The 27,388-nt window shown below is 42.0% G+C and overlaps 1 protein-coding gene across 3 annotated transcripts in view; it reads left to right on the forward strand.

Annotated features, from left to right (window-relative positions):
• The window catches only part of galnt13 (polypeptide N-acetylgalactosaminyltransferase 13), a 40,951-nt gene that overhangs the window by 7,563 nt on the left and 6,000 nt on the right, over positions 1–27,388 (forward strand). The window contains exons 3-13 of one of the 3 annotated variants that reach the window (XM_085764712.1): positions 7,047–7,215; positions 11,787–11,953; positions 12,382–12,589; positions 14,572–14,742; positions 15,402–15,519; positions 17,757–17,937; positions 19,634–19,773; positions 21,573–21,671; positions 22,438–22,572; positions 22,915–22,944; positions 25,352–25,572. In XM_085764712.1, the coding sequence (XP_085620838.1) occupies positions 7,047–7,215; positions 11,787–11,953; positions 12,382–12,589; positions 14,572–14,742; positions 15,402–15,519; positions 17,757–17,937; positions 19,634–19,773; positions 21,573–21,671; positions 22,438–22,572; positions 22,915–22,944; positions 25,352–25,537 (1,604 nt within the window). In that variant the 3' untranslated portion in view covers positions 25,538–25,572. The remainder of the gene's footprint in view (positions 1–7,046; positions 7,216–11,786; positions 11,954–12,381; positions 12,590–14,571; positions 14,743–15,401; positions 15,520–17,756; positions 17,938–19,633; positions 19,774–21,572; positions 21,672–22,437; positions 22,573–22,914; positions 22,945–25,351; positions 25,573–27,388) is intronic. The other 2 variants (XM_085764713.1, XM_085764714.1) reach the window with 2 other exon arrangements.

Raw genomic sequence — 27,388 nt, forward strand, 5'->3', positions numbered from 1 at the left:
GGTACTTGACTGATGTCAGAGGCTTTCGCTCAACTTTATGGCCAGTCACTGCTGTCCGTTGTGTTATGTAGGCAGAGACATCCTCTGTTTCTCTTTCTTGCATCACAATCTGATTCATTTAGTTTTTGGACAGAGCTGTAAGAGAAGTTTTGTATTAGAGTGCTACTCCATAAGATTAGTATTGCACCCCTGTAAAATTGGTAGATTTGGGAATGGGGTTAAAAAAAGGGGGGTCGCTTAATAGCTCAGTTGGAGAGCAGGTGCCCCATATACAGAGGCTATAGTCCTCGCCGCAGCCGGCCCCATATCGAATCCCAACTCAGGCGGCCCTTTGCTGCATGTCAATCCCCCTCTCTCTGCCTCCCCATTTCCTGTCTCTCTCCACTCACCTATCAATTACAGCAGAAGTAAGCGGAATTTTTGTGTTAATATAAGTCTTAAATAGTTATATCTTCCGACGGCAATCACTTACATAGAGCGTTTGGTCTGAAACACGGGTCTGTCAGTCACTCTGCTGTGCTGTAAGCCGAGGAGAAAACTTTCCTTGTATCCTACAACCTTTATCCAATGAGGAGAGAGAACGGCATAAAGGGGCGGTTCTCTCTGTGTGTGCAGCCAAGGGATGCGCGTGAATGTGGTGACGTAGGGACGAGGACCAATAGATCCATGACGAGGGCGGGGACTGCTAACTCCATCGGCTGACAAGAAGTTAGCCAAAACGACCGGATTGCTTACTTCTGCTTTAAAGGCAAAAATTCCCAAAAAATGTACTTCAAAAAAACAGGAGCCTGCAGTCCGAGATATCCTTACTTTAATCCACAGTATAGGCCAAGTCCTCAAAACACTGCACTTCCCATTGCTCAGTAGTGTGTTTTCATTAAATGGGTTTCAAGCTCCACAGACAGACAGTTTATATAAAAAGCTCTCTGTTCAGTTTCTTCTCAATCTCAACCTGATATAACCCAGATGACATCATCTGGCTCTCTTAAGAGCCACTTAAGATGAAATACGACACACTGAGTAGCACTCATGGTGAGTGACCTGACCATTCTGTGACATCATTTTAATATAAACACACCTTGAGAAAAACCACTTGCTAGATTTTCTGATTAATGCTTCTTAAAGTCTGTAGGTATCGATTTCCAGCCTGTGGAAGGAATTACAACTCATCCTTTTGTTAGAAATATTCTTGTTACATTTTGATTTGTGGAGATTTATTATCAGACAGCTACAGCTACTGTTAATCTACTGTTATGTCAGCTGTAGGGAGAAAAAGATCACAAAGAACTCTCTGCTGTTAAACTCAATTCTTCAAGTTTATCAAGGCCACGTGTGATGTTTGGTGAAAGATGTGTGTGCTCAGTATGTTTAGAGTTGTCTTTGCATTTTGAGATATAAATGTAACAAAACATCCAGTTTATCAATTGATTTAACCCCATACAAAACGTATTATACTAATACTACTTGGCAACAAATCCTTGAAAAGGAATGGGGAAAAAAATAAATAAACTAAACTAAAAATAACCCAAGTCAAGTTGCACATTTCTTGTAATACCTCTGTCCTCCTCTAGGGAAGACCGGTGTGTCACATCACCCAGAAGGGCCCCAGTTTTAGGACTCCTCCGTCGGCCGCAGGCTTGGTCCATCATATCTTTACGACCTTGGTTGTTATGACAGCTGCCATCAGGGACGTGAGCAGCTTGATTCTATCAGTGTCTTCACTGCTATCTTTGAGACGGACAATGGAGTTTTTCTTTTAAGCAGTCGTTTTATTACTTTGAAGTGACCTGTGGAAACACTGCTTAAAGGGATAGTTCAACATTTTGGCAAATTGGCCCATTGCCATAATCGCTATAGTCATAGCAGTAGGTTCATTACCTTTAATTGTAGGTGTAAGCTATTTTCAGTACCGGCGGAGCGCAGCAGCTGGCTGCTCAGAGCTACGCTATGGAGGCTAACGGAATTTCTTGGTTTCCCTCATTAAACTCATCAAATTCAACATCCCAAAACTCCACAGCGCTTTTGTAGACAAGTTGTGACCTGCACAACCACCACGCTATGAGATAATGACGGAACGATACGAAACGGAGCCGTTTTCGAGGTAAATTCATACAAAACCGCTGATGCGCGTTGCGTTCAGGGACAGTTTTTCAGCAAGCAGTCTCCGTATTTACCCTGTATTTACCTCGAAAACGGCTCCGTTTCGTATCGTTCCGTCATTATCTCATAGCGTGGTGGTTGTGCAGGTCACAACTTGTCTACAAAAGCGCTGTGGAGTTTTGGGATGTTGAATTTGATGAGTTTAATGAGGGAAACCAAGAAATTCCGTTAGCCTCCATAGCATAGCTCTGAGCAGCCAGCTGCTGCGCTCCGCCGTACTGAAAATAGCTTACACCTACAATTAAAGGTAATGAACCTACTGCTATGACTATAGCGATTATGGCAATGGGCCAATTTGCCAAAATGTTGAACTATCCCTTTAATACATCCTCAACACTTACTGTAAAGGCAACCTAAAGTAAAAATTCCTTTACAAAAAATCAATTGTGTGTATTTAAGGTGTCATAGCAAAGCTTTTTGTGTAATGTCATATGAAAACAGGTGAAGGATGTTTGTAGCCAAGAGATGAAGAACTCAAAGAGCAGTTTGTACACAAATTGACAAGAGGAGGCTTGAATCATGCAAACATGGATCAAACCAAAATAAGTTTCAGTAGTGACATAACATAGAGCTTAGGCCTGAGTTTACCATGTGTTTTTATAGCGTTTTCAGAATCATGATCTTACATGTTACATATTGGACAAAGAGACATGAAATCTGGGTGATTGTGTCTCTAAAGGCTTATTATTCAATTGTTAGGGCTTTTCACTGTAATTGCACAGCTTGTACTGTAGCTGCAGGCAGAGACACTGAATTCAATTGATTTGACCTGAGGACGGAGAGAGTCGCTGTTTTCTTCCCAGATGATTGCAGTCATCTTTTATAATGAATCGTCTGTGTCAGAAGGAGATTGTGTAGTAGACTGGAAAACACCATAGAGAATTTGTGTCTTATAGCTTGTCTGATCTCTGTGTTGCCAGACAAAATCAGATTTATATGAATGTCTCCAGCCTTTATGTTTAATCTTCCATTATGAAGAAGCAGTTGCTAATCTGAGCTGTGCTAATCCATCTGGCCAGAGCAGCACAATATGGTGAAAAATAGTCAACGTGTTGGAAAACTGTGACATAAAATACTTGCCAAACATCTGAAACATAGCTTCATGGTTCTCATGGCTCTGTCAGTTTGCTAAAATGTTGAGGTTTAGCAGCTGTAGTTTTTATATTCTGCATCATCGTTTAGTTTCTGAGTGTTGTATGGATATTTAGTCAAAAAACATGGTATTGGAGAAAAGAAATGCTATTTTTGACCTGTGCCAAGTGCTAAGAGAAAAAGTCGGATCATAAATCATCTTGGGGCATGAACAGTCATACCAAATTTCATACCATACCATACCACCATTCTCATTCCAAGAGTCGTTATTCAAAACTACTTCCACTTAAAGGGATATTTAGGATCTTTTGACATGAAGCTGTATGACATCCTTATTAGCAGTGTCATGCATCAACAGTGACTTTCCTCCTACTGCGTCCTGTGAGCAGAATTCTGGCCTGGTTTTGGTGTTGATGAATGTAGTTCGGCTAGTTGGCTGAGGTCACAAAAATAAAGCGTTTCGCTTCTCAAAACAATATGCATTCAAAAGAGTAATACATTTGCATTACAAAACCGTTGTCCACGAAAAAGTCAGACCTCACAATTGCTAGGTGCTATTTTCTTGTTGTAACTGTAAAGCACCTTGGCTAAAGGTGCTATATAAATAAAGCTTGACTTGACTTGACTTGACTTGACTTGACTTGACAGCTGTGAACGTTTCCATCACCTGTTTCACGGTGTTTACATGCTCGGATAGTTAATGTAAACATGTCTGACTATGACACAAGTGATGAAGACATCCCTTTCAGCACAGAGCCGAAGGGATACCTTTATGAACCTGAAAAGCTACAGACGCCGAACTTCAGAGATTGAGTTAGAACGGGCAGAGAGACAGAGGAGGGACAGAGAAGTGGTCCAAGCTGAAGTTGGACCCACAGCTGTAGCTGTAAGAGACAGGGTGACTGAGTGATCAGGGTGATGGAAGATCAGACCGACAAACGTACACAGACATTTGTGTATGCCTCACCTGCAAGGACGATGCTGCTCAAGAAAAAGAAGAAGAAAAAGGAAAAGAAAGGAAGGCGCTGCGCTCTCCAGCCGGTTCACCTGCGGCTCGCCTGCAGCTGTCAGAGGAGCCTCTCTCTTCAGCCTGATGTTTGGCTGCACTTTGTTTGAATAAAAAGAGTTCAACATGTGAAGATCTAACCGCCATCTGAGCACCGATCAGCGGAGCCAGAGCACAGTATGTGGCTGGTGTGTAGCCTATGTGTTTTATAACGGCAAGAAAAAAAATTGCCCTCTCAATCGCTGATAGACGGATCGGCACATCTGTTACAGACGTTTAATAGAGCATTTTAATTGTTTCATTAAAGCCTATGGCAAGAAGCCAGTTGCCTAATAGCAATGTCCATGTTTTATATTTTCTTGGTTAATAATAGGATATTTACCGCATTAGCTTTCACGTTAACTCTCTTTTATTTAAAAAATCCCTTACTTTTGTGACCCCAGCCAACTACATTCGTCAACACCAAAACCAGGCCAGAACTCTGCTAACAGGATGCAGTAGAGGGAAAGTCACTGTTGATACACGACACTGCTAATAGGAATGTCATACAGCTTCATGTCAAAAGATCCTAAAGATCCCTTTAAAAGTACTAATTTAAACCTCATGGTGACACTAAGGTAAAAGTTAGAATAACCACAGTCATTGGGATTTGTCATCTGGGCACCAGGAGTGTTTAACAATTAATGGCAGTCCATGTGTTTCAGTCAGGAGGGTTAGGTGAATACTTAAAGAAAACTCAAGTAGTCTGAGATTCACTTGAGCAGAAGCGGAAGACATCATGTTAATTTCAAACAACATTTATAGCTACTATGTTATGTGAGAGGTATTATTCCAACCCAGCACTGACAGCTACATTCGGCTGTTGCGTGTAGTCCATCACATGGGGTTCATCCATGCCTGAAAAGTATGAATTTGTCAGATAGTTAAGAAACTTCAAGTCGTAACAAAGAGACCAGAAATATTGTGCTGTGGTTCGCCTTGTTATTTCAATGCCTGAGGACTGTCTCCTACAACGTTCACAAAGTGTTTTGCTCTCTGTGATTGTTCTCATCTGACAGCGCTGTTCCACATCTTATTCAGTAGTAATCCTTTGTTTTACTGTCAGATTAGAATAGATATAATCTAGAATTTTTAAATTGAAGGTGACTGAGACAAGATGTTTCCTGTAAATTCATGACCTTGGGTTTTCTGTACAGAGTGAGTGATTGGTTGGACCGGCTGAGCATGTGTTTGATACTTTGTTCAATCATGCAACTCAGCTCTCGAACTGTGTCCATCAGATTTTAGGCCAGCGTCCAAATAGAGAGTGTCAGCAGTAAGCATTAGAGAACAAAAAAAAAAAGAAAAAAGCAGGAGGTTCCCAGTCCAGCCGGCACCAGTCTGAGAGGGGTCGCAGGGAATCCTCTTAACTCGGGGCTGTGCAGCAGATAGGGACTGTGCGCCCCCCTTTTCATGAAAATCACTGCCTCTGCTCTGAGAGATTATTAGAGAGAGAGAGCACAGTCATAAATCCATTGGACATTATTTACCTTTGGTGAAAGGAGCTGGCTCTGTGCAGCAACAACAACAACAACAGCAGCAGCAGCAGCAGCAGCAGCAGCAGCAACAGCACCAATGTTTTGCAGGCATTTGACTGTAGGAACATGTAGCAACAGAGGCCGTAGCAACCGCAGCAAGGATTTTTGGCTTTCATACACCTTTTCATCTATTAATACATTCTCCTAAATCTCTGAATTCAAAAGCCCCTAATAGATTAAATTAAAATTAAATATAGCTGCCACACTGTACAGCGCTTAATACGCAGTCAGCTCAAGCCACAGCAACCAGGAGAGAGCTTAAGTAGAGCCCCTGCACTGCACTGTCTGTATTCAATGTCTTGTGCTGTTTTTCACATTCTCTGATGTGTGAAGTTGCCTTTCTATTTTGCAACTAAGATAGCCATGATATTTTCCATATTTTTTATATTATTAAATGTTATGAAGGAAATTATACCATGCTCTTCATATGTCCACATCCCATATAGAAGCCACTAGCACATAAAATGCCAGGAAAACCCTATAATGCCTGTTTGGCACATGCACACTGATCTGGAAAATGATGTTTTGCGCCGTGTGCTTTTCACAATTAGAGAGAATTACACTTTGCAGAAATAGAACTAGCATGCTTTGCTGCACTCTCTGCAGCCTGAAGAGAAAGTTAATAATCCCTACATCTATGTATTTGTGCATGTAACCAAGACTCAATGGTTTTAGCACAAAAGGGATCACTAGCTGTTTCCTTTGTCATGGACTAATTTAGATTAGAAAAGACTGCCTTTCCCACTCAGAGGAGAAGATTGTATACTGCTATAAATTATCAAAGACATAAATTTCTCACATTTATATTATGCATCTCACACTCCTGTGCTGAAGACTTATTTATAGTCAATCCAGCACGATGTTTATAATATATTGATTAGACTTGTGCCCTTTTCTGCCTTTGAGTTCTTGAAAAACCACTACAACTCGTTTTTCTTCTCCACTGGTAAGAACAGGGCGAACAGCCAACAGACTGAGGTCAGCAGGGTCAGTAAGTCCTCATTACTCACACTTCCATTTAGAGACGAGATTTAATTTGTAATTTATTTCGCTTTTATAACGCAGCACTCCCTCTCACATTGTTTTCCCGCAAGAAATGGTCTGTAAGTGATTTATTCTACAATACAGTTCAACGATTAGTGAGGAATAAGAAGAAAAAAATGGCTTTGTCTTATCAGATGTCCTTGTGTTTTGCCTCCCTTCTGTTGCAGCGGTGATATCTCGGAGTCACGAGGGTCCAGGGGAGATGGGCAAGGCAGTGAACATCCCCAAGGACGACCAGGAGAAGATGAAGGAGCTCTTTAAAATCAACCAGTTCAATCTGATGGCTAGTGACATGATTGCACTCAACAGGAGTCTGCCAGATGTGAGGTTGGATGGGTGCGTAAGCTTGGGTGTTTTCCAGATGCATGCTGTGATTCACTCTATTGACCCCTTAACATCCAACACACTCAGACCTGCTTTCCAACAGACTAAACACAACACTCAATCCTCACCCTGCCTGTAAACACTGAGTATATTTACACACACATAGAGTAAGGTCCTTATTCTGGTTCAGGCAGTATTCCAAATAACGTGTTTACATCTGCAGCGGTTAAGAGAATATTCTTGTTTACAAGTTGATAAGCATATTCTTAAATTAAACCAGCAATGTCCACCAGTTGTAGCAGCATCATGATGTATCATGACGTAGGTGTGTACTTTATTCCCATCTAAACACTTTTCTGAAATATTGCTTTCTCATTTTACTCAAAACATTAAAGCTATGGTCTACCACTTGGAAGATTGGTAGGCTAATTATTATTGACATCGTTTATACGGCGATTATGGTCCTGTAGTCCGATCTACACAATATGAATAGCAAAAAGTACCAAAAAAATCCATTCAGTCTATCAGCCGTAGGCCTGCATAGAAATTGACCAATATTATCCATTTGTCACGGAAGAATGTGTTGCCGTTGTTATTACCGGTACCGGTGCCGCGTCGAGTCTCCCTGATCCTCTCCCCGACACACAGCCGCTTCCAGCGGGGTCGCTCTGCACACTGCACAGCCATACCACGGCTCCGCTGAGCTACAGACCCTGGTCTTCCTGCTCCTCTACCCGACACACAGTGCCCTGTGCTGGGCCGCACGGCGAGCAGTCTCCCTCCAGCTCTGCGGTCGCTGCGGTCCCGTTGCCGCCACCAGTTACGCTTCCGGTAATTACGGCGGCGACGGCAACTGGCACCGCCGTCATTACCGGCAGCTGGTGCACAGCGGCGGCAACGGGGCCGCAGGTACTGGTGCCGCCACCATTTGCGGCGCTGAACAAAGCTCCAGAGCTGGAGGGAGACTGCTCGCCGCGCAGCCCAGCACAGGGAGACATGGGGGCTGGAGCACAGCGCGGAGCCGCGGTGTGGCTGTGTGCAGGCTGTAGCGGCGGTGATGATACAGCGGAGTTTATGTTGAACAGGTAATCTTTGGTTTTATTGTGGAAGTTGTGACTGTGAATCCGACATTTTACTCCACATTCAAAGCTGGTGCCGTGTTTGGTTTCTGCTGGCAGGCTTGTTGCTCTGCTGTGCTGAAGGGGGGCGTGTCGTGAGGAAGCTCCGAGGGGAGGGCCATACGAGCTCGGAGGGGAGGGGTGTGTGTGTCTCATCCTCTTTCAGATCATAGCTTTAAACATAACTAATGATTCTCCCTCATGTAGCAATTACACATCTTATTTGATGATGTTTCTGTTAGTTTACACTTGCTAGACTAGCTCAGACTAGCCAGTCTAGTTTATACGAGCGGCAATGGCAACTGCTGAAGCAGTATTTACTGCCATTTATTTATTTATGTTTATTTGCACGATTATAAAAGCAACAATAAAAGCAAACAATTACAGTAAATTGAAAAGAAATACATGTGTGGGTGAGGTAGAAACCCATTACGGGCTTATATATAAACCTCACCTATAAAAGCAATTGCACAAATAGCAAAGCAAAACAAACAAAAGAAACAGTAATATATCTTGAAAAAGGAATAGTTCACCAAAAATGAAATTCATTATTGACTCACCCTCATGCTGATGAATACTATAGTTTTTTATTCCTCAAAGTGCATCTGGAGACCCGGGAGGGGGGTTCGTAGTCCAACAAAATCCAGTCAATAGCGCCCGACACAAAAAGGTCCATAAAACTACACAATAACCATGTAATATTCCTCCTTACTCCTTACTAACTCCAGATGCACTTTGAGGAATAAAAACCTACTTATTCATCAGCATGAGGGTGAGTCAATAATGACTGAATTTCATTTTTGGTGAACTATTCCTTTAAGATGTATACATGTCCCATAATGTGACCAAGATCAGATTACTCCACATGTCTTTTTATGATTAGTATGTCCTATATGTAATATGATTTTACTGAGGTTGCTATCAGAGTATTGCAGTGCATGTGACTGTAGTCTGTGAGTGATATCTTTGATACACGTTATGATTAAGCATGGTTTCTTCTGGGTTTTCGGTCCTTACGACGATGGCACAACCGTCACCGCCACTGTCTGCTGCTCATCTCACAACAGGTCCGCTCTCGCGCCGCCCTGCCCCTCCCCGCCCCCTCTACCACTCCCTCTACCACTGGTACTCACTGGTAGGGGTGGTATTATGCAAATTTGTAAACTAATGACATCATTGGATGGCAACTGAGGGAACAGCTCGTAAAACCACATGGATTTCAACCTAGGGAGCCTGCAAAGTACAGATTTTTTTTTTTTGTCAATTCTCACATTTTGGGAGCCAGAAGGCAAGCCACACACCCAAATATGTTAAACAGGCCTTCAAAAAGTGTTATTTCTATAATATATCCCCTTTAATGCATGAAGACACGTTAGCCAGGTTCAGTAGAAACTGTTCCAGTGCTCAGACAAATGTATTCGATGGCTGAGCAAGGCAGCAGGGTGTCTTCATCTTATCAAAGGAGTCTGGGATGGGTGACAGTGATCGTGATACAAGGTGCTGCTTATGCAGATGAAATGCTCTAAACTATCAAAGTTATTCAGATGATTAAAATAAAATCTAAACTGAGTCCATCTGATATCGTCGGTATTAATAACAGCTCTAATTATGGGCACTGTTTCAACATCCAATTCATCAGATCCCTTAAGTGTGTACATTAGGCCTGACATTTGAATGGAAGCAGGGTTTTGTTTACTGTCATTCAAGATCCACTTGAGCACTTAATGAAAATCCAAGGAGCTATTTGTGTAAAACATGACCGCATTCATCTTGTGCTGCTGTTCTGCACCGACATCCGCCTCTCCTGGAGACATTATCCAAGTGATTCATGCTTAAATATTCCAAGTTCTCCACAGCACTTTCATTAAGTGGAAACCAAAGGCTCTGCCAGTCACATGCAAAATAGGCCACAAGAATGTTTTTTTCCACATTCACATTGGATGCCTATATCAAGAAAATGCCAACTCAAGATGTTCTGCAGTGTAGAGATGCAAATATACAGATCTTTTTTTTTGCCTGCATAGTGCAAAAGAAGACCTATATTACTAAGAAAAAGTGAATATTCAGCTGATTGCAACTCCTCCAGTTTTGTCCATTATGGCTCCATCCTCTTCTCAGTATAAATATTACAGCAGCTTTATTACAGAAGACAGCTTAGCCTTGCAAAACTTCACCAGCCGTGTGGTGAAAATTATCCAGAGCCGTGCAGAATTTGCTAGTCGTTGCCTCTGAAGGGTGATAACATTTTGTCTTGAAGGCAACCTCCTGGCCTAGTTGTGCAAGCCAGTGCTGTCACTTTGAATACACAGGACTGAACTTGTGATGCCGTCGACTGCGATGGCTGCTCTCACCCTGCGTCGCCTCCCACTACTACCCCCCGCCACACTGGCTGCTCCGACCATCCACCTCCTCCACCTCCTCCTCCTCTTCTTCCTCCACCTCCACCCCCCCTCCCCTCCTCTTCCTCTGTAGCTGCAGCTCATTCTTTATTCAACATCATCCACAACAGTGCCGTCCCAATTTTGCCACATTGTCACTCTTTGGCTCTCACAGACGTCCCATCAAGCCAAGGGCATGCTGACATAGCTGTCAACGCTGGTTTTGCTCTTTCTACTTTCTTTGGAGATATTTGTCAGTAAATCTCTTATGACAATGTTTTTGCAGTGGTGGCAGCATTGGATAGCAGTCGGATACACTTGCATAGATTCTGCTCTCAGACACTTTTCATACAAGATAATGAGCTGCAGCCGGAAACCAGCACTCTACAGTACACTCTTACACCAGCCTGGGTAACTTAGAAGTAAGAATACAAATTGTTGGGTCCAGGTATCAGATTGAATGGGAATGAGTTTATTTTTGCTGCTGCCAATGGTTATTTTTTATTGTCAATTTATTTGACCAAGAATCATTTCCCCATTTTGTTGATAAAATGACAAAAGTAATGGCCAATGGTGGTTGTTAGAAAAAAAAAAATCTGTGTTTAGATTACAGTTGTATAAAACCTGTGTGAGGGCTTAATAAGTACAATGTTTGGGATTCTGCTGAATTCAAGGATGAATTAAGTACCAGAATATAATTGATTAGTTCATTTTGATTTGTACCAACATGTTAGTGGTGTAATCTAAAAAACAAAGGATCCTGAGATTAATGTTACTGTAAAGGGGTAGGAGGCAAATAATTACATGATAGATAATAAATGAAAAGGTTTCATCTCATTTATCTCACTCATTTTTCAGGTGACATATAGTCACACCTTTATAATGTCATTAAAGTCAACGTGTCAAACACTTCTCATCACCTGTAACTCATTCTATTCCACAATTTCTCGTCATTTAAACTTCTGCTTCACTTAGTTTGGAACCGCTGCAGCACAACGTAATGAGGATATGAAAAAAAGCATGAAGAATACTAAATTCCTTCAATCCCACCCTCTCACCCCTACCCCCCCACCCTGTCGCCCTTCAGATGTAAGACCAAGGTGTACTCAGACGATCTGCCCAACACCAGCATCGTCATTGTGTTCCACAACGAGGCATGGAGCACCTTGCTGCGGACCGTTCACAGCGTCATCAACCGCTCACCCAGACACTTGCTCATGGAGATCGTGCTGGTGGACGATGCCAGTGAGCGAGGTCGGTATTATACACACAGGTTTACTTCTTCTCAAGGATAAGTCGCAATACTAGAAGCTGTCAGCTCAGTGGTTCCAGCCCCCCATGGCCCTGCGTAGATGAGCAGTAGAGCCGATTGACTCGTGTAGATCTTTACCTCAGCAAAACCAGTATTGATTCCTTTGAGCAGAACCTGCATGTATGGCTGCAACTCACAAGTGTTATGTAACTGGGTTTTAATCTGTAGGTTATTTCCTCATTAATTCATTAACAGCTTTCAAAGTTAGTCGGGATCAGTTTATTGTTTCATCTGAAATACTAAAAATAATCATAATAGAAAAAATGCTAATCAGAATTCCTGGGAGCCGAAGCCAATGTATTTTGATGTCTGTTTTTTGTCTGACCAGTTGTTTTCAGCACTCACTGCAGCATCTGCTGCTCTGTTTCAGACTTCCTGAAGAAGAAGCTGGAGAACTATGTGCGGACTCTGGAGGTGCCGGTGAGGATCCTGAGGATGGAGCAGCGTTCGGGTCTGATCAGAGCCAGGTTGAGGGGGGCGGCTGCCACCAAAGGTCAGGTCATCACCTTCCTGGACGCACACTGTGAGTGTACCGTTGGCTGGCTGGAGCCCCTGCTGGCCCGCATCAAAGAGGACAGGTAGTTGATGCTAATACTTAAGGAGCTTGTTTAACACACATTCTCAGCTGAAGGAAACAGTGCTGCAGTCTTTTTTTTGCCTATTCAGGTTTGAAACTTGCTTTATTAACACTGGTATTATCACATTTCACTTAAGTTGCATCAGTGGCTGCTTGAACTAAGGCTCTGTCTGAACATTGATGGAACAGCAAACCATGGGTTATGAATGCACAGTTTGAGCCTGACTCTGCTGATAGGAGACGATAATCATTTTTGCATCGTCTGCTTCTGCTGCTGCCTCACAGGAAAACCTTCCACTTACTGTAGATGTCTCTGTGTTAACTGCTGCTACAAATGATGCTTGCAGGTGCAAGAAGAGTCAAAATGAAAGTGGACAAGGACACGTTTTTGCTCCAGCAGATACACGTTTAGGGACAAATAACACATGAAAGAAAGATCACTGACTGAGCCATGTGATATGTTTTTTTCAGCTTGGGAGTGTTTATTAAGCTAAAGGTGTTGATTCAAAGGGACCAGGTGAACATTAAGGACATGAAGCTGTTATCTGCTGTGTGCATATGTGTGTGTGAGTGACATGAGCAAATAGATGGATTTCTAATGATTCTCCTGCGATGCAACTCTTATGTGAGGTCAGGCACATTTATTTTCCCTCAGGAAGAAATTGATATCATATGACTCAGAATATTATATTAAGGAGCCATTACACTTTTACTGAATGCTGCTGCACATGTATTGATGTCCATAATTCTGTGCACAAACTGATGAGATGGTGCAGAGAGTACACCACATGTTCCCTCCAAATTCACATGAGTGATGATACAGGTATCTTTGGTAAACTAAATGAAGGACTGACAGATATGACTGAAATCAGATTTGTGATATTAACATTTTATCCCATATACTTATAGTTGTATGGTATATATGATACATGTGTGTGTTCTTCATATTTCTATTTGGTATCTAATCTAGTGCTGAGTGTGATAAAGTGTGTTCCACTGCAGGAGAAACTGTCTCTCTTCATGCCTCAAATCCACATGTTGTTAGTTTTAATTACAACATGCTTCAAATAATTGATTTGTACAACAGCACTGCATGCAACAGCAAGATGGTATTGTATTGTTGTCACAAATGTCACTGAAATCCAGTAAGCAATCGTATTGAATAATTCCCAGCTCTAATATGAAGACAAGAAACAGTGTTTATTACAGCCGCTTGAGCCTTGCATTGATTATATAGTTTATGAAGAGCAATTTCTTCAGTCTATTTTTAATTTAAGGAATCTGGGAATTCAATATCCTGCCTTATTCTTTTTGACGAAGATACTGTTTTGCCCGTGGTCACCCCATGAGAACGTAGATGTATTTTTCTTGCAAACGATACCTTTGTTCATGATAGACACTGTGCTGCGTATTCAACAAGTGCCTTGATGATGATGCCCCCCCGCCTCAAATTCTGATTCTTTCCATCATTTTGATAAATGCTGAATTCCTTGAGTCATTTAAATCAACCATTAATACCAAATGTTGGCTGTATTCAGATTCTTACATGTGTTGATTTACTGCTTGCATAACAAACTGAATATCTTTGCATCTTGAACAGTTGGTTGGTGAAAGCAGCAACACCTGGCATCTGTGGATTCTGACTTCATTATTTTTTTAGACTAAATCATAACTGATTAATTAAAAAATGAAGACAGAGCAGATTGCAACTTTTAATGATTCATTTTAAAAATACACATAATGATCAATAATGACAAGAGTAGCAAGTTGGAGGCCTAGTGAGGTTTCACTGGGCAGTTAATTTGTTACTCGAGGAAGAAACACTCACAGGCATGTGGTTGATTATTTAGCTTTTGATGTTAAAAACGCAGTTTTCCACCTCTCCGTCCCGCATTCTGTGCTTCATTTGTGAAATCATAACATGGCTTCACGAATGTCACATCCGAACACCGAATCTTACACTCTATTACTTGTGTCTTTCAGGACAGCAGTGGTTTGCCCCATCATTGATGTCATCAGCGATGAGACGTTCGAGTACATGGCAGGCTCGGATATGACCTATGGCGGATTTAACTGGAAGCTGAATTTCCGCTGGTACCCTGTTCCCCAGCGTGAGATGGATCGACGCAAAGGCGACAGAACACTTCCTGTCAGGTACACAAAGAGAATGTCTCTCCCTCTGGCTGGCGTCTGGCATCTGGCTTTTCCACTTAAGTTATGCTTTTGATTAAGAATTAACAGAAAAGATTACACACGAAGAGAATAGAAACTTTTGTAGCTTCAAACAGATACTAGTTCCTAGTTTTTTTTTCCATCTGAGCTGAGAATGGATTTATCTGTCGTGGCAGCAGGCTACAGAGAAAACATGGTTATTTAAATTTCTTCCTCATATGAAAATTGCCATTTTTATCTGCAGATAGAAATAGATCTTTTTCCTTTGTGTATCCCGCTGATGCAAACAACTGCATAAGTAGCATATACATAGCCACTGTAAGTGTGCGCAAGCTCAAAATAGACAAACTCTGCTCACATGTGCACTTTTTGGATTCACAAAACTGGATACTATTTGTCGCCTGTATGCAAATCCCAGCAACAAACATTATCCTTAATTTAGACTTCAAAATAGAATTAATTAAAAGATAAAAGTAATTACCCCTCTAAGGCTTGGTGTGGAATTGTCAAAACAAATTGGTCTTTTATTATATTCTGAATGTTCCTCAGAGTTACACTAAGATGCTAATAAATGCAGCAGGAGGAGAGGTAATATTACAAAAAGAATTTTAATGGCTTTTGTCTTAATTTGTCTCTTCCAGGACTCCCACCATGGCAGGAGGATTGTTCTCCATAGACAAAACCTACTTTGAAGAAATAGGAAGCTACGATCCAGGGATGGATATCTGGGGTGGAGAGAACCTGGAGATGTCTTTCAGGGTAAGTGACTTATCAATCCCCTATTTATATCTGTGAATCCATCCCTCTTTCCTCTGTGCTACTTGACAAGTATCCACATGAGCGCAACAAAGCTCTGTTTATATACAGATGACTCAAACCACAGCTTCTGACTGTCATCACTGCTCAGACACTGACTGAACACTTAAGCACTTGTACAGTACCTGCTTATGCATGTAATCATCCAATCAGCTGATCATCTGGCAACAATGCAATGCATAACAATCATGCCTGAGTGTTTGTGAACCTGCTGATCTCCTTGGATTTCCACACATGAGAGATTTGAGCTAAGAACAACAGAGAAAAGCATAAGTGAGCAGCAGTTCCTCAGGGAGAAACGTGAAAGAGGTCAAAGGAGAATGGACAGACTGGTTGAAGCTGACAGGAAGACTATGGTAATCACTCTGTACAACAGGTTCTACCTTAAAGCACAAGTAAGCGATCCAGTCGTTTTGGCTAACTTCCTGTCAGCCGATGGAGTTAGCAGTCCCCGCCCTCGTCCCTACGTCACCACATTCACGCGCATCCCTTGGCTGCACACACAGAGAGGACCGCCCCTTTATGCCGTTCTCCCTCCTCATTGGATAAAGGTTGTAGGATACAAGGAAAGTTTTCTCCTCGGCTTACAGCAGAGCAGAGTGACTGACAGACCCGTGTTTCGGACCAAACACTCTATGTAAGTGATTGCTGTCGGAAGATATAACTATTTAAGACTTGACCCATCAACAAACTGAAGTGTTCCGGTAAGCTCTGAATTTGCCGTTCATATCATTCATATATACATCGAGCGGGCAAGCTCGGTGGTGGCTGACATGTTGTGTCGCCATGTTTTTACGTTCAGTGGCACTGTGACGGTAGGAAACCACGGAAACTCACCGGAGACACTGGAGCTGTCGGCTCAGGTCGAGGTGGCGTCTCTGAAAAGTCACCGCGGTGCAGTGAGGACTGTGAGGACTGCACGTGAATGCTGCATTCAGGTGCAGTCGGAAAAACGGCCGTCGGTAACAAACCAGGTGTCATTTTAGTCACAGAAGTGGAGAGAAAGCCGGTAAAACGTGGGTCAGGTAAACAATACGACATCGCCATGACAACATATTGTCACATGTATTGTTTTGCCTCGTGCTGACGGGCCACTTGTTTACATAAAGGCTTGTTTAAGCCGTTACCTGCAGCGGCTGTCGTCCGTCTGCCATCTAACCGATTTCACGTGAATGCAGCATGAAAAATACGAGTTGCTTGCGATCTACAACTGCAACGCTAGATGGGAGTAATTCTTACACAATGTACCTTTAAGGTGATAGAGCTACAGATGTGGCAGAAGATGATGTCAGGTTCCACCTCTGAGCAAATAAAGTCTGGAAAAACCTTGACACCATTGTTGTTTGCATCTGGATTTCTGCAGTTAGCGGGTGGTTGAGTCAGAATTTGTAATCAACGACATGAATCCATGAACCTGCCTGATGTGGGGAGTGTTTTCTTGGCACACTCTGAGCCCCTCCACACCAAGCAATTATTAATCCATCTGTGGCCTGAATTAGTAGAGTGCAACTCATCCCAGTGCACTTGAAGGACCTGGGGATGCTTTGCCTTGAATGGGATGGACAAATTCCATAGTAGCAAGACGTGCTAGGCTAATAGAGATGTACACCAAGTACTGACTTTGGGCACACTTAGGATTTCAGTTTTTTCTCTTAATTATTGTTTTTGTTACAATAAAAAAAAAAACAATTGGCACCTTCACCTTCAGAAAAATCAATTTTAATTGCAGGTTCTAATCTAACAAACAAAAATGGGGTGGATAATTGACAAAGCACTGTGAAATCTAAAAGCTGAATATTTCACCCGGTTGGTTCGAGTTTTCGCTTTTACTCTGTCCAGACTATGTGGTTTTACTGTGATGCTGTTTCTAAGCTGCTGCTGCTGCTGCTGCTGCTGCTGCTGCTGCTGCTGCTGCTGCTGCTGCTGCTGCTGCTGCTGCTGCTGCTGCTGCAGCGTCAGTCTATCACATGACGGTCTCTTGTTTCCTCGCTCCTCCTGGAAGCTGCACTGTCCTCAAACTTATATGAGCAAAAATGTCCTTGATTGAATCACTTGAGCATCAACAAGTGATGAACTGGAATGTACTGATGTTTTGTAAGTTTGTATTAGAGACTATTTAATTTGTTCGTGCTATCTTACCACAAACTATATAAAGGTAATTTATCTTTATGTAACTGCAGATCTGGCAGTGTGGCGGCTCTTTGGAAATCGTAACATGCTCCCACGTGGGCCATGTTTTCCGGAAGGCCACCCCATACAGCTTCCCTGGAGGAACGGGCCAAGTCATCAACAAGAACAACAGGCGTCTGGCCGAAGTGTGGATGGATGACTTCAAAGATTTCTTCTATATCATTTCACCAGGTACAGAGCGACCTATAGCTGCACTGTCTCTGCCATTGGAGCAGCCGAGTCGCACAGTGAGGACGGTGCTAAAATGGCATAAATTCTTCATGTTTTTAAAAGTTTCAGGGCATATACAGTAGAGTTGAGCCGGGAATTTAATAGATGTTTTATTCATTGTGCACAGCTGCTCAAAAGCAGATATGAACAATCCTCATTACGAAACTCCTCTGTGCTACTTCTGTGCAGTCTGATATTACATTTAGCAAAGTGTGAAAAGGAAAGACTTCGCCAGCTCTCTTTTATTCTGTTCAAGTCTTTCATGTACTGTCTCTTGCTTATTTAAGAACTTTGTCTTACATTGGAATTTAATGCCACTTTTGTCATTCGCAAAGTGGAATTAATTAGGTCCTCATTTCAGACACATTTTAGTGTTTTCCTGAACCGGGCCCTCTCTCCAGCAGAGCTCAAACACACGGACTAACTCGAACAATACGACCAAGCAGACAGAGGGATGAGTAGCCCTCCATCTGTCAACGTGGTAATGTGATTACCCTTTAGCAGACGGCAGTGCTCCGGAAATCTCTGGTTAAGTGTTTTAGATGCCAGCCAACCTATAAGGGATCATCTGTAATCTGCCGATGTTATGGCACAAATTGCGACCTTCTCCTCCGCTCAGTCAGGCGGGATTCTCCACGGGGCGAGCGTACAGACAGAGCCGGGTTTGTGATGGATGAGTTGAACCGCGTTGCCGGGGCCCTGCAAAGACTGTCTGTTCCTCCAGGACATTAGGGAGAATGATCCGGGCCACGCTGCTGCCAGACCTCACTTATTGGCACAGAAGAACACAGTATGGTGCTCGCGCTGGAGTTTGGGAGTGGCACCGAGTGATCCTATTAAAAGTGCATCTCCCTCCTCATCTCTCCTCTGCACTGGTGATTTCAAGATCAAAGAGGCTATTCATCATCTGCAACATGTGATGCTCAGACCCTGCAGGGAGAGAAAAGGGGAAATGGAGAGCCAGGGGAGGAAGAATGGCCTTCAGCTCTTTGCTTTTATCTGCCAACTTGAAATTTCTATTTCCCAGATTAAAGCGTAAGACGCTGTTGGTTTTATAGAAGGTGCTGTTTGCATTCACTACACTGTGTTTGATGGATAAATACACAGCGCTGTACTTCCGGGTCTTACATATGTTGCCTGGTCTTTGAAAATTGTACCCTGCACTATGTTTCCTTATTGCAAGCATGTTCTTTCATGATAAATTACCCCCCTCTATCAATGTACATGCAAGCTTTGAGTCCTCGAGAGGCACTCTGGGGAGAAACCATCTGCCTAATGTGTTTATAAGTGTCTGTGCCCAGTCGCCGCCTTGTCCTTCCACAGTGTTCAGTGTCACTAGGGCTCATGCATCTTGCACTCTTCATTTATTTACAGTAAAGTAGCACAAATATATACCACTGATATTGCACCTACAGTATATATGATTTTTATGAATAGCACATACTGTATGACTTTGTATGGACAGTCTTTCAACACATACACAACCCATGTTTTCAGGTGAGGATGTAAGGTAGCTCTATAGAAAGGGTCCCTCTGGTGTTTATTTTTGGTGGTGCAGGAAACTGGGACATAGTAATGTAAACACAAAGGTGAATACTGCTAGATGGTGCGCAGTGATACAAGAGTCTAAATCCTAGTCTCTGGGTTTTGTCTGCAGGTGTGATGCGGGTGGACTACGGAGACGTCTCCTCCCGTAAAGCCCTCCGCGAGGCCTTGAAGTGCAAACCATTTTCCTGGTATCTCGAGAACATTTACCCAGACTCCCAGATCCCGAGAAGATACTACTCACTTGGTGAAGTATGAGCTTTCATGTATTTCTGATCTCCCGTAATGCAGCAGATACACTGTGAGCTGCTCCATCTGCATTCAGTCAGATATGTCCTTGTAGCTTCTGGGCCGTGTTTTCAGAACAGACAATATTGCTGTGAGATAAAGCTGAAAATCTCAGAAACTAGCAAACGGCTGAATAAAATGAGATAAAAACAAACATCCGCAGCTGTTTCGCATTGAACACATGTGATAAAGAAAAACAAGGGGATGTTCATTATGTTGGTATTGATCCCAATCACATGTTTACACAGGTGAGGTGTGCATGGTGGGGAGGTGAGATTAGGCATGTGTACTGTATACATTCTACACAGTCTCACGGTGCGGTTTATGCTGAGCTAAAACGAATTTTCCATGATATTATTTAAATATTTCATAAGATGATTAGAGCAGAGATGGAACTACAAAGTAGAGCCTTTAGAGGCATTATGGGAGCTGTTTGATAACTTGCAGCTATGGCATGACAATTCATAGTTAATTGTCTTCAAGATACCAGAAGTTTAAGTTCCTTAATATTACTGAGTTCCCGCTCACAGAGGAAGAGGAATATTTTTTGTAGAGCGCCCTGACTTTGCCTCTTGACGCCCGTGGCTCCGAGCTGACAGCAGTGCAGCACGGGGTAAAGTCAGAGCTGACATCCAGTGCGCTGTCTGTACAATAGATGGAGGCCATTTATAAGCAATGTCAGTTGAAGAACTAATGGTGAATGAGCTTGTAATCCTTCAGCATTCATACTGCCGAGGACGAGTGGATATTTTCATCTGCGCTGCTCGGCTGTGATGCAGCAGAGCTCTCTGTTTGGCCATTGCAGCACCTCAGCTCCACCACACTTCCTCTGAGCGATTCTCATCCTCCACAGCACAGTTGGCCTCTCTTTAACAGCTGGAACCATTAGGTTTTTAGATCACTTAATTATGAGCGCTGTTCTGTTTCTGCATGAGAGGCATACAGTAATTAGTTGCTTAGGCAACATATAGAGCCTGGTCAGCTTTAGCTCTGCGGATGTGTGAGCTCATGAGACAGCTGATTTGACTATGTTGGCAATCACTTATCTGTTTCAGCATGAAAAATGAAGCAGGCGAGAAATACTGTAGAAGATTAATATGTAGTAAGGTGGTGACAGAGAAATCTGTCATACAGTATGGTTTTAGCTAAAGCCTTTAAATTCTGAAGGAATTAAGGGAGTCAGAAAGACATGGTGACAAAACTGCACATACTGTAGTGCAGTTCACTTAGTCATAGGGGAAAACACACAGATGTTGTGAACTTAGCACTAAGGTGTTGTCACTGGGTTGGATAAAGTGAAGTCAGTAGACCAGGTAAAACATGTGTAAAACAAGGACTGCAACTACTGATAATTTTCATTATTGATGAAACTCTCAGTTGCTTAGTTAAAAAATCATGTTGTCTACAAAAGGGCAGAAAATAGTGTCATTATAATTTACCAGAACCCATTTTCTATGCACTGACTGCACACAGGATAAAGAAAATATTCACATGGAAAAAAACTTTATTAACTGATTACCTAAATAGGTTCAAACTAAATGTCTGTGGATAAACTAGCCCATTCCCAAATTAATTGTTTTAATGGAAACCCATTGCTTTAAAGAAGAGAGCAGTCAAAAACATGAGCTGACATGAAAAATCTTGCAGAAAAGACAATAGATTTTTTATGAGAAATATTGAGCAGAATGACAGACTGAAAACGTGTGAAGTTAATTTGAAATTTGAGCACAGATAATCCTGTAACACTCTCTTCCTGTTGGTAGATCAGAAACGTTGAGACCAACCAGTGCGTGGATAACATGGGACGAAAGGAGAATGAGAAAGTTGGCTTTTTCAACTGTCATGGCATGGGCGGAAACCAGGTGAGGAAAACACTTCTAACCATAACACAATTATACAATTTATTCTTAAATACCATATGCAGTATATAAACATACACAACACATATACTGTATATAGTTCATTCAGGTTTAATCCAGCTCAATCATTATCCTTTTTGTATTTGTTCAAACACCTATTTGTACATCTTTCAGAAGTGGTGTGAATGGAATATAGAATATATACATCTCTTAAACTGTCTTTCAACCAGCGAGCCTTTGATACTTCTTCATCTTGGACACATGGGCTGTGGGATTTCGTCTTTGCTAGAAAACTCACACTCATTCAGTTTGGATGCAAAGTGTGTGTGTGTGTGTGTGTGTGTGTGTGTGAACTGCCAACTCTTAAATCAATCCACAGACTCTCAACACAATTCATGTTGAGCTTGTGCCAAGTTTTTCTCTCTGGTTTCGAGAAGTCTATTGTTGATTTAGCTCCTTGTTGTGGGTCACTGTGACATCTTTGGCATTCTAAAGTCTGTGCCAACAATTGTATTGGTCAAATCCTTGTTCCGTCTGTTGGAGGGAGCAATCGTATCGTTCTACAAAAACACATAAAAGTGGAGTTTGAATACTGTATCTGTAGACAGGTTTGGCAGCACAAAAATCATGAGGAAATCTAATTTAATTCACATTTTAATGAAGAATTAATACATCCAATCTGGTGTTTACTCCTCATTATTTTTTGGTGCTGGGTAATGTTGTTGCTGCTGGTGCTTTTCATCTTCTGAGTGAGACGTCTCATTTCCAGGTGTTCTCATACACGGCGGACAAAGAAATTAGGACAGACGACCTCTGTCTGGACGTCTCCCGCCTCAACGGACCCGTCGTCATGCTCAAGTGTCACCACATGAAGGGCAATCAGATGTTCGAGTACGATGCCGAGGTAGGATCTATGTTCCCTTGAGTAGGCAAATAATCCGTAACGGGAGGCTGTTATTGCAGGCAGCCATCTCTGCCTCCTGATGGCTGATGTACTGAAAATGATGTTGATGAAATGCTGATAGATCGTGTCTGTCTGTGTCTGATGATATTGCATTTGCAGTAGTGCACATTGCGGATTTGGGTAGTGCATAAGTGATAAGTAGTTTTATAATAGAGTTTTACCTGTTTTCAGCCACCAGATGGTGCTGTATGCCAGTTCTTTTGTTGTTGTTTTCCTCAGAAGAGGAGTTGTTTTTTTCCACCCAGCAGCTGTGTCTCTCACATGTTGTCTTCTTTCACATAGTATGTTGGCAAGTGGGAGTATGATTTTGAGGTAAGCTGTTCGAGTCACCGCTCCTAAATACTGACCTGTAGTTTGTGCCTGTGCTTCCAGTACATCATGAGATCCTGTACCTGTGTGTGTGTGTGTGTGTGTGTGTGTGTGTGTGTGTGTGTGTGTGTGTGTGGACTGTGGAATGTCAGTTGTCATTAAAGTAGATCATTTAGACCCTGATGTGAACTAGACGTGAAGATGAATGTCAAGTGGAATTTTTGATCCTAAATAACAAAATATTTGTATTAATTTTATATCTTATATACTTCAGTCTACAGCATCTTTCACTTCACAGACAAGTAAGAAGTGGACAGAATATTTACACACGCAACAGAACAAATATTGAGCTTGATGGCTAGTCTATAAAATGAAACCTAGTGTCAAGGGTAAAGTAAGGTTAACATAATACCTTAAAAAGTATTTTCATGTTGTCCATTAATAACCGACACATATACAATCTGTGAGCCACAGTTAATTCACTTGTGTTGTTGCACAAGAACGGAAACTGAAATTAGATGAACGACAATGCCAAAAAACTGCATACACCAGAGTTTCATTTTACTTAATAGTCCTGCTTATGCAATCTGTATCAGTCCTATCATTTCAATATTTAATCAAATGGAGAATAAAGCTCCTAAACGGAGAGCAGAGAGACATTTTGAATCCCGAAGAGAAACTCAAAATACTTTCCTCAAGTTGTGCTGACTCAGAACTAAAAGTAGATTATGGATTTTACAGCTCAAAAAGCATCTTGTATGTTAACAATTTATGTATTTCTTTCAACCACAGGGAGAGGGTTAGAAAAGACTGCACTCAGTATAGTGTTGTTCCTCAGTGATTGAGACGTCCTATCACTGACATGTGGTTATGACACAGTGAGGAAGCCCACAGGCCTTTCCATCAAACCCTGAACAAACCCTTGGAGAAACACTTTTATTACACTTTGTTCTCCGGGTGCATTCTTAATATGGAAAAATGAATAATTCATCAACTAAGAGGACCAGTCTCTGTTGTAAACAGCGTTGGGGTTTCACCGCTGTCAGTGGTCGACGTTATTTTTAGCTCAGGTGTGACAGTCGGGGGCTGCATCCGGGGTTACTACAGTACCATCACCATTTCATCTGGTCATCAGTTTCATTTTCACAGGAGCACTTTTCCATATATTTAAATAGCCTATGTATTGAATCCCAACTGTAACTGACTGATCTCCTTTTTTCCCACCTGCACTGCTGTTTCAGCCCAAAAGAAACAGTTTCCAACCCTCCCCTTTCAATATACCACACTTTCAGACATTATTCTTGTTATCCAGCTGAACCTGTCACTGGGATTACATGGAGAGTTTTGTGTTAGTGTAGCAGAAATTGTAGTTCAGTAAGTAAGATTATTTAGAGTCATCTGAAAGAAAAGGTTGAATTACACTCCTACAAAGAGACATACTGTAGCATCTCTATAAGAAGGATGTTACAGATGGAAAAAATTGGAGGAAAGTGTTTTCCCCCTCTAAGTTTTGATCCCAGAGGATTAAAATTACACTGAACAATGATTTTAGGCTGATATGAAGCATCCGTATTTCAGACATTTCAGCTTGAGCACCGTCTAACATGTTGGACCTTTCGAAAAAAGCAGAAGGTCGGAAACTCTTAATTACACAAACTCTTGTTATTGCAACAATGCATCGATCAGTCAAAAAGGAAAATCAAATCCTTAGCCAAATGTCAAAAGCCAGAGCCAATTTCAGCATCAGTCTGATTTGATCAAAATGATACAAATATATAAAAGCAGAAAACGATGACAATATTGATTCTCTAAAAGATAAGGTGGTGATGTCAACAAGAAAAATGTTCAGAAAGGAGGTAGATCAGACAATAATCAATTGTAAGTGATAACAATTGCTTTGCATTTTCCACCCAAGCCAAAAAACATACTCTTTTACTGTTTTTCATTTCTGCTGCACAGATATTGGATTATGTTTTGGCTCATTTGAAGGATGTTTTTATCAACAGCTGATGTGGTAATTGTCTCCTGTTGAGATCTGATACCCCGTTTGATTTTTGCTTGTTACATCCTGTGGCTTTAGCTTTAAAGATGCTTGTTCTTTCACACAGTGAATTCAATACCCAGCGAGGGTCCATGATCAAAACGTTGTGTCTAATAAACCAATAAAGGAATTCAATTTTTCTTTCACAAGCCATTTGAAGTATCTCACAGCAGAGATGTCCAATTGTATCTGAAGCTGAGCTGTTAGGTGCAGGTTTTGAATACTTTAGATAAACAACACACTTTTTGTGTGAACTGTCACTCAAAGATCTACTCTAAAAAAAACTGGAGAGGTTGGCTCCGACTTAATTTATGACTGTCAGATTTACCTTAACTACCATGTGTCCCTCTCACTCCCGACTTGCCGCAGAAACACACCTTCCTCCACATCATCACCCAATCATGTCTAACCATCAGCCGTCTGGAGGACGGCACCTACGGCCCCACGGTGGAGTACTGTAACAATAGTCCCGTTCAGGCCTGGATTCTCCACAACTACACTCGTCTGGAGGTTGCTAGACGCCTCTACTTCAGCCCTACTGATTTTTTTCTCTAAGCTGCTGTCCCCTCTGTAGGTGCTAAGGTGAGCAGGTCAGTACATTATAGGCTGGTGGTCATTTCAGCAGCTCTGTAGTGATGTAGTTTAGCTGTTAGAAGTGGAAGTAGATTAGTTTGACTTCTTTGTGCTCTGTAGGTGAAGTATGGTATATTTTCTGATTTGTGTGTGAACAGATGAATGCAGAGCTCGTTGTTGATCTGTTGATCTGTCAGAATGTGCATGCAGATTGTTTTAGGAAGCACTAAGTAGCTTTTACCGGTGACCTTTCAGGGAGAAGGCATGAAGACAAGGGCAGAGGCACATCAAGCAATGACAGATGTCCCATCAAGATGGCTCTGTGTATAAGATGCTGTCTGTGAGACCTTTAGCCGGTCTTCATGCTAAATTAGATCTCATTTGACATTTATTTTCCAGCATAAATATTTTATTTTGATGGGAAAATTCACTGGCTTTCCCTTGGACTGCTAGCGCTCAGTGGTGAATGATGCCGGAGATGGAGGAGGACGTGTTTATTTTTAGCTGATTATCTACATGCAGGGCTGAATGAAATGGGCTGGCCATTGTTTACAAGTTCTTTTGAAGTGATCCTTCATTGTGAACCCACCTTTCATGGCCCTGGCCTCTCAGGCCACTCTCCTATTGGCTTGATGCAGCTGTGTACACTGTGTGCCATGTACATATTGTAAAACCAATGAATCCCAATTATCAGTGCTATTCACTGCCCGGCCTGCTTATTTACATACTTTTGTGAGGAATATTTTTTTGGCCCCAGCATTTCTGTCGTTTTCTCCGCCGTCATGTCCATTCTGCCGTATTATCTGGAATTTGCACCTCAGACTCCTGTACTGTTGTATCTATCTAAAACCAAAAAGTGCAATTTCACTGTAGCATGCCACAGTTTTTGTGTCCAAGCGGGGTAAATTGCGTAAGGAGCTCCTGGGGCTATTGGTGTGTGTCAGAGTTGCGGCAGAAGAGTGACCTGCTGTTAGATGGCCTGATTCACTGTTCACGCTCAGAGGTCCTCGTGCACTGGCAGCGTTAGAGTAAATGAGATTGTTGCCCAACTCTGCCTGAAGACAAAGGGACTTTGTTGTTTTTGTATTCCTCACAAGAATCAGCTCAACCTTTGAGATTTTCCTCCACAGTCAGTGCGAGATCATGTCAAACAGGAACTCTTGTGCCTTTAAGCGGGTCCAATGTGCTGACTGGTGACAAAAAGGATAATGTTCCTCAACCGCAACTTATGGTTAGGAACCATCCTCATTTAATTAGCCCGTCTCAGCTGTGCACACACTCAGCGCCTTGCTCCGGAGACACTGGTTGGTTTGCTTGGAGGCTGAGATGGGAGTTTTCTCTGCCCCAAAGGAGGCATGAAATAATTATGAGCAAAGGACAGGACCTCCACATTTCTAGTATTTTCATACTAGAAATGTTCCTCCCCTCTTCTTTCATCTCTGCCAGCAGAGTAGGTTCGGATCTTTGAATGAAAAAAATAAATACTATTCTCATTATTGCCGAAGCCAGCAGGTTCTTATGATTTATAGATTAGCTCTACCCGCAGCTTGGTCAAGCTCTGTGTATGAACAAGCCTGTACAGTAATGCATTTGTTGGTTTCACAACTTGTCATCTGCAAAAGGGGATTTTTTTTTAACAGTCTGGATTAGGAGAACATTACTAATTGTCTTCACTTACCTGTTAAATGTGTAGGCTGAACTCCAGCAGAGTGTAAGTTGTAGCTGTCTTTTAGAAATATATTTTTAAATAAAGCAAGAAAAGAAAAATGTCTCCAGAGTTGAGCAACTTTATTGTTCTTTTCTTTAGCTTTTTGGCAGGTGTGTAAGGACGAA

This window comes from Trachurus japonicus, chromosome 21 (genome assembly GCF_045865225.1).
Source record: "Trachurus japonicus isolate A0001 chromosome 21, Traja_1.0".
Taxonomy (NCBI): Eukaryota; Metazoa; Chordata; class Actinopteri; order Carangiformes; family Carangidae; genus Trachurus; species Trachurus japonicus.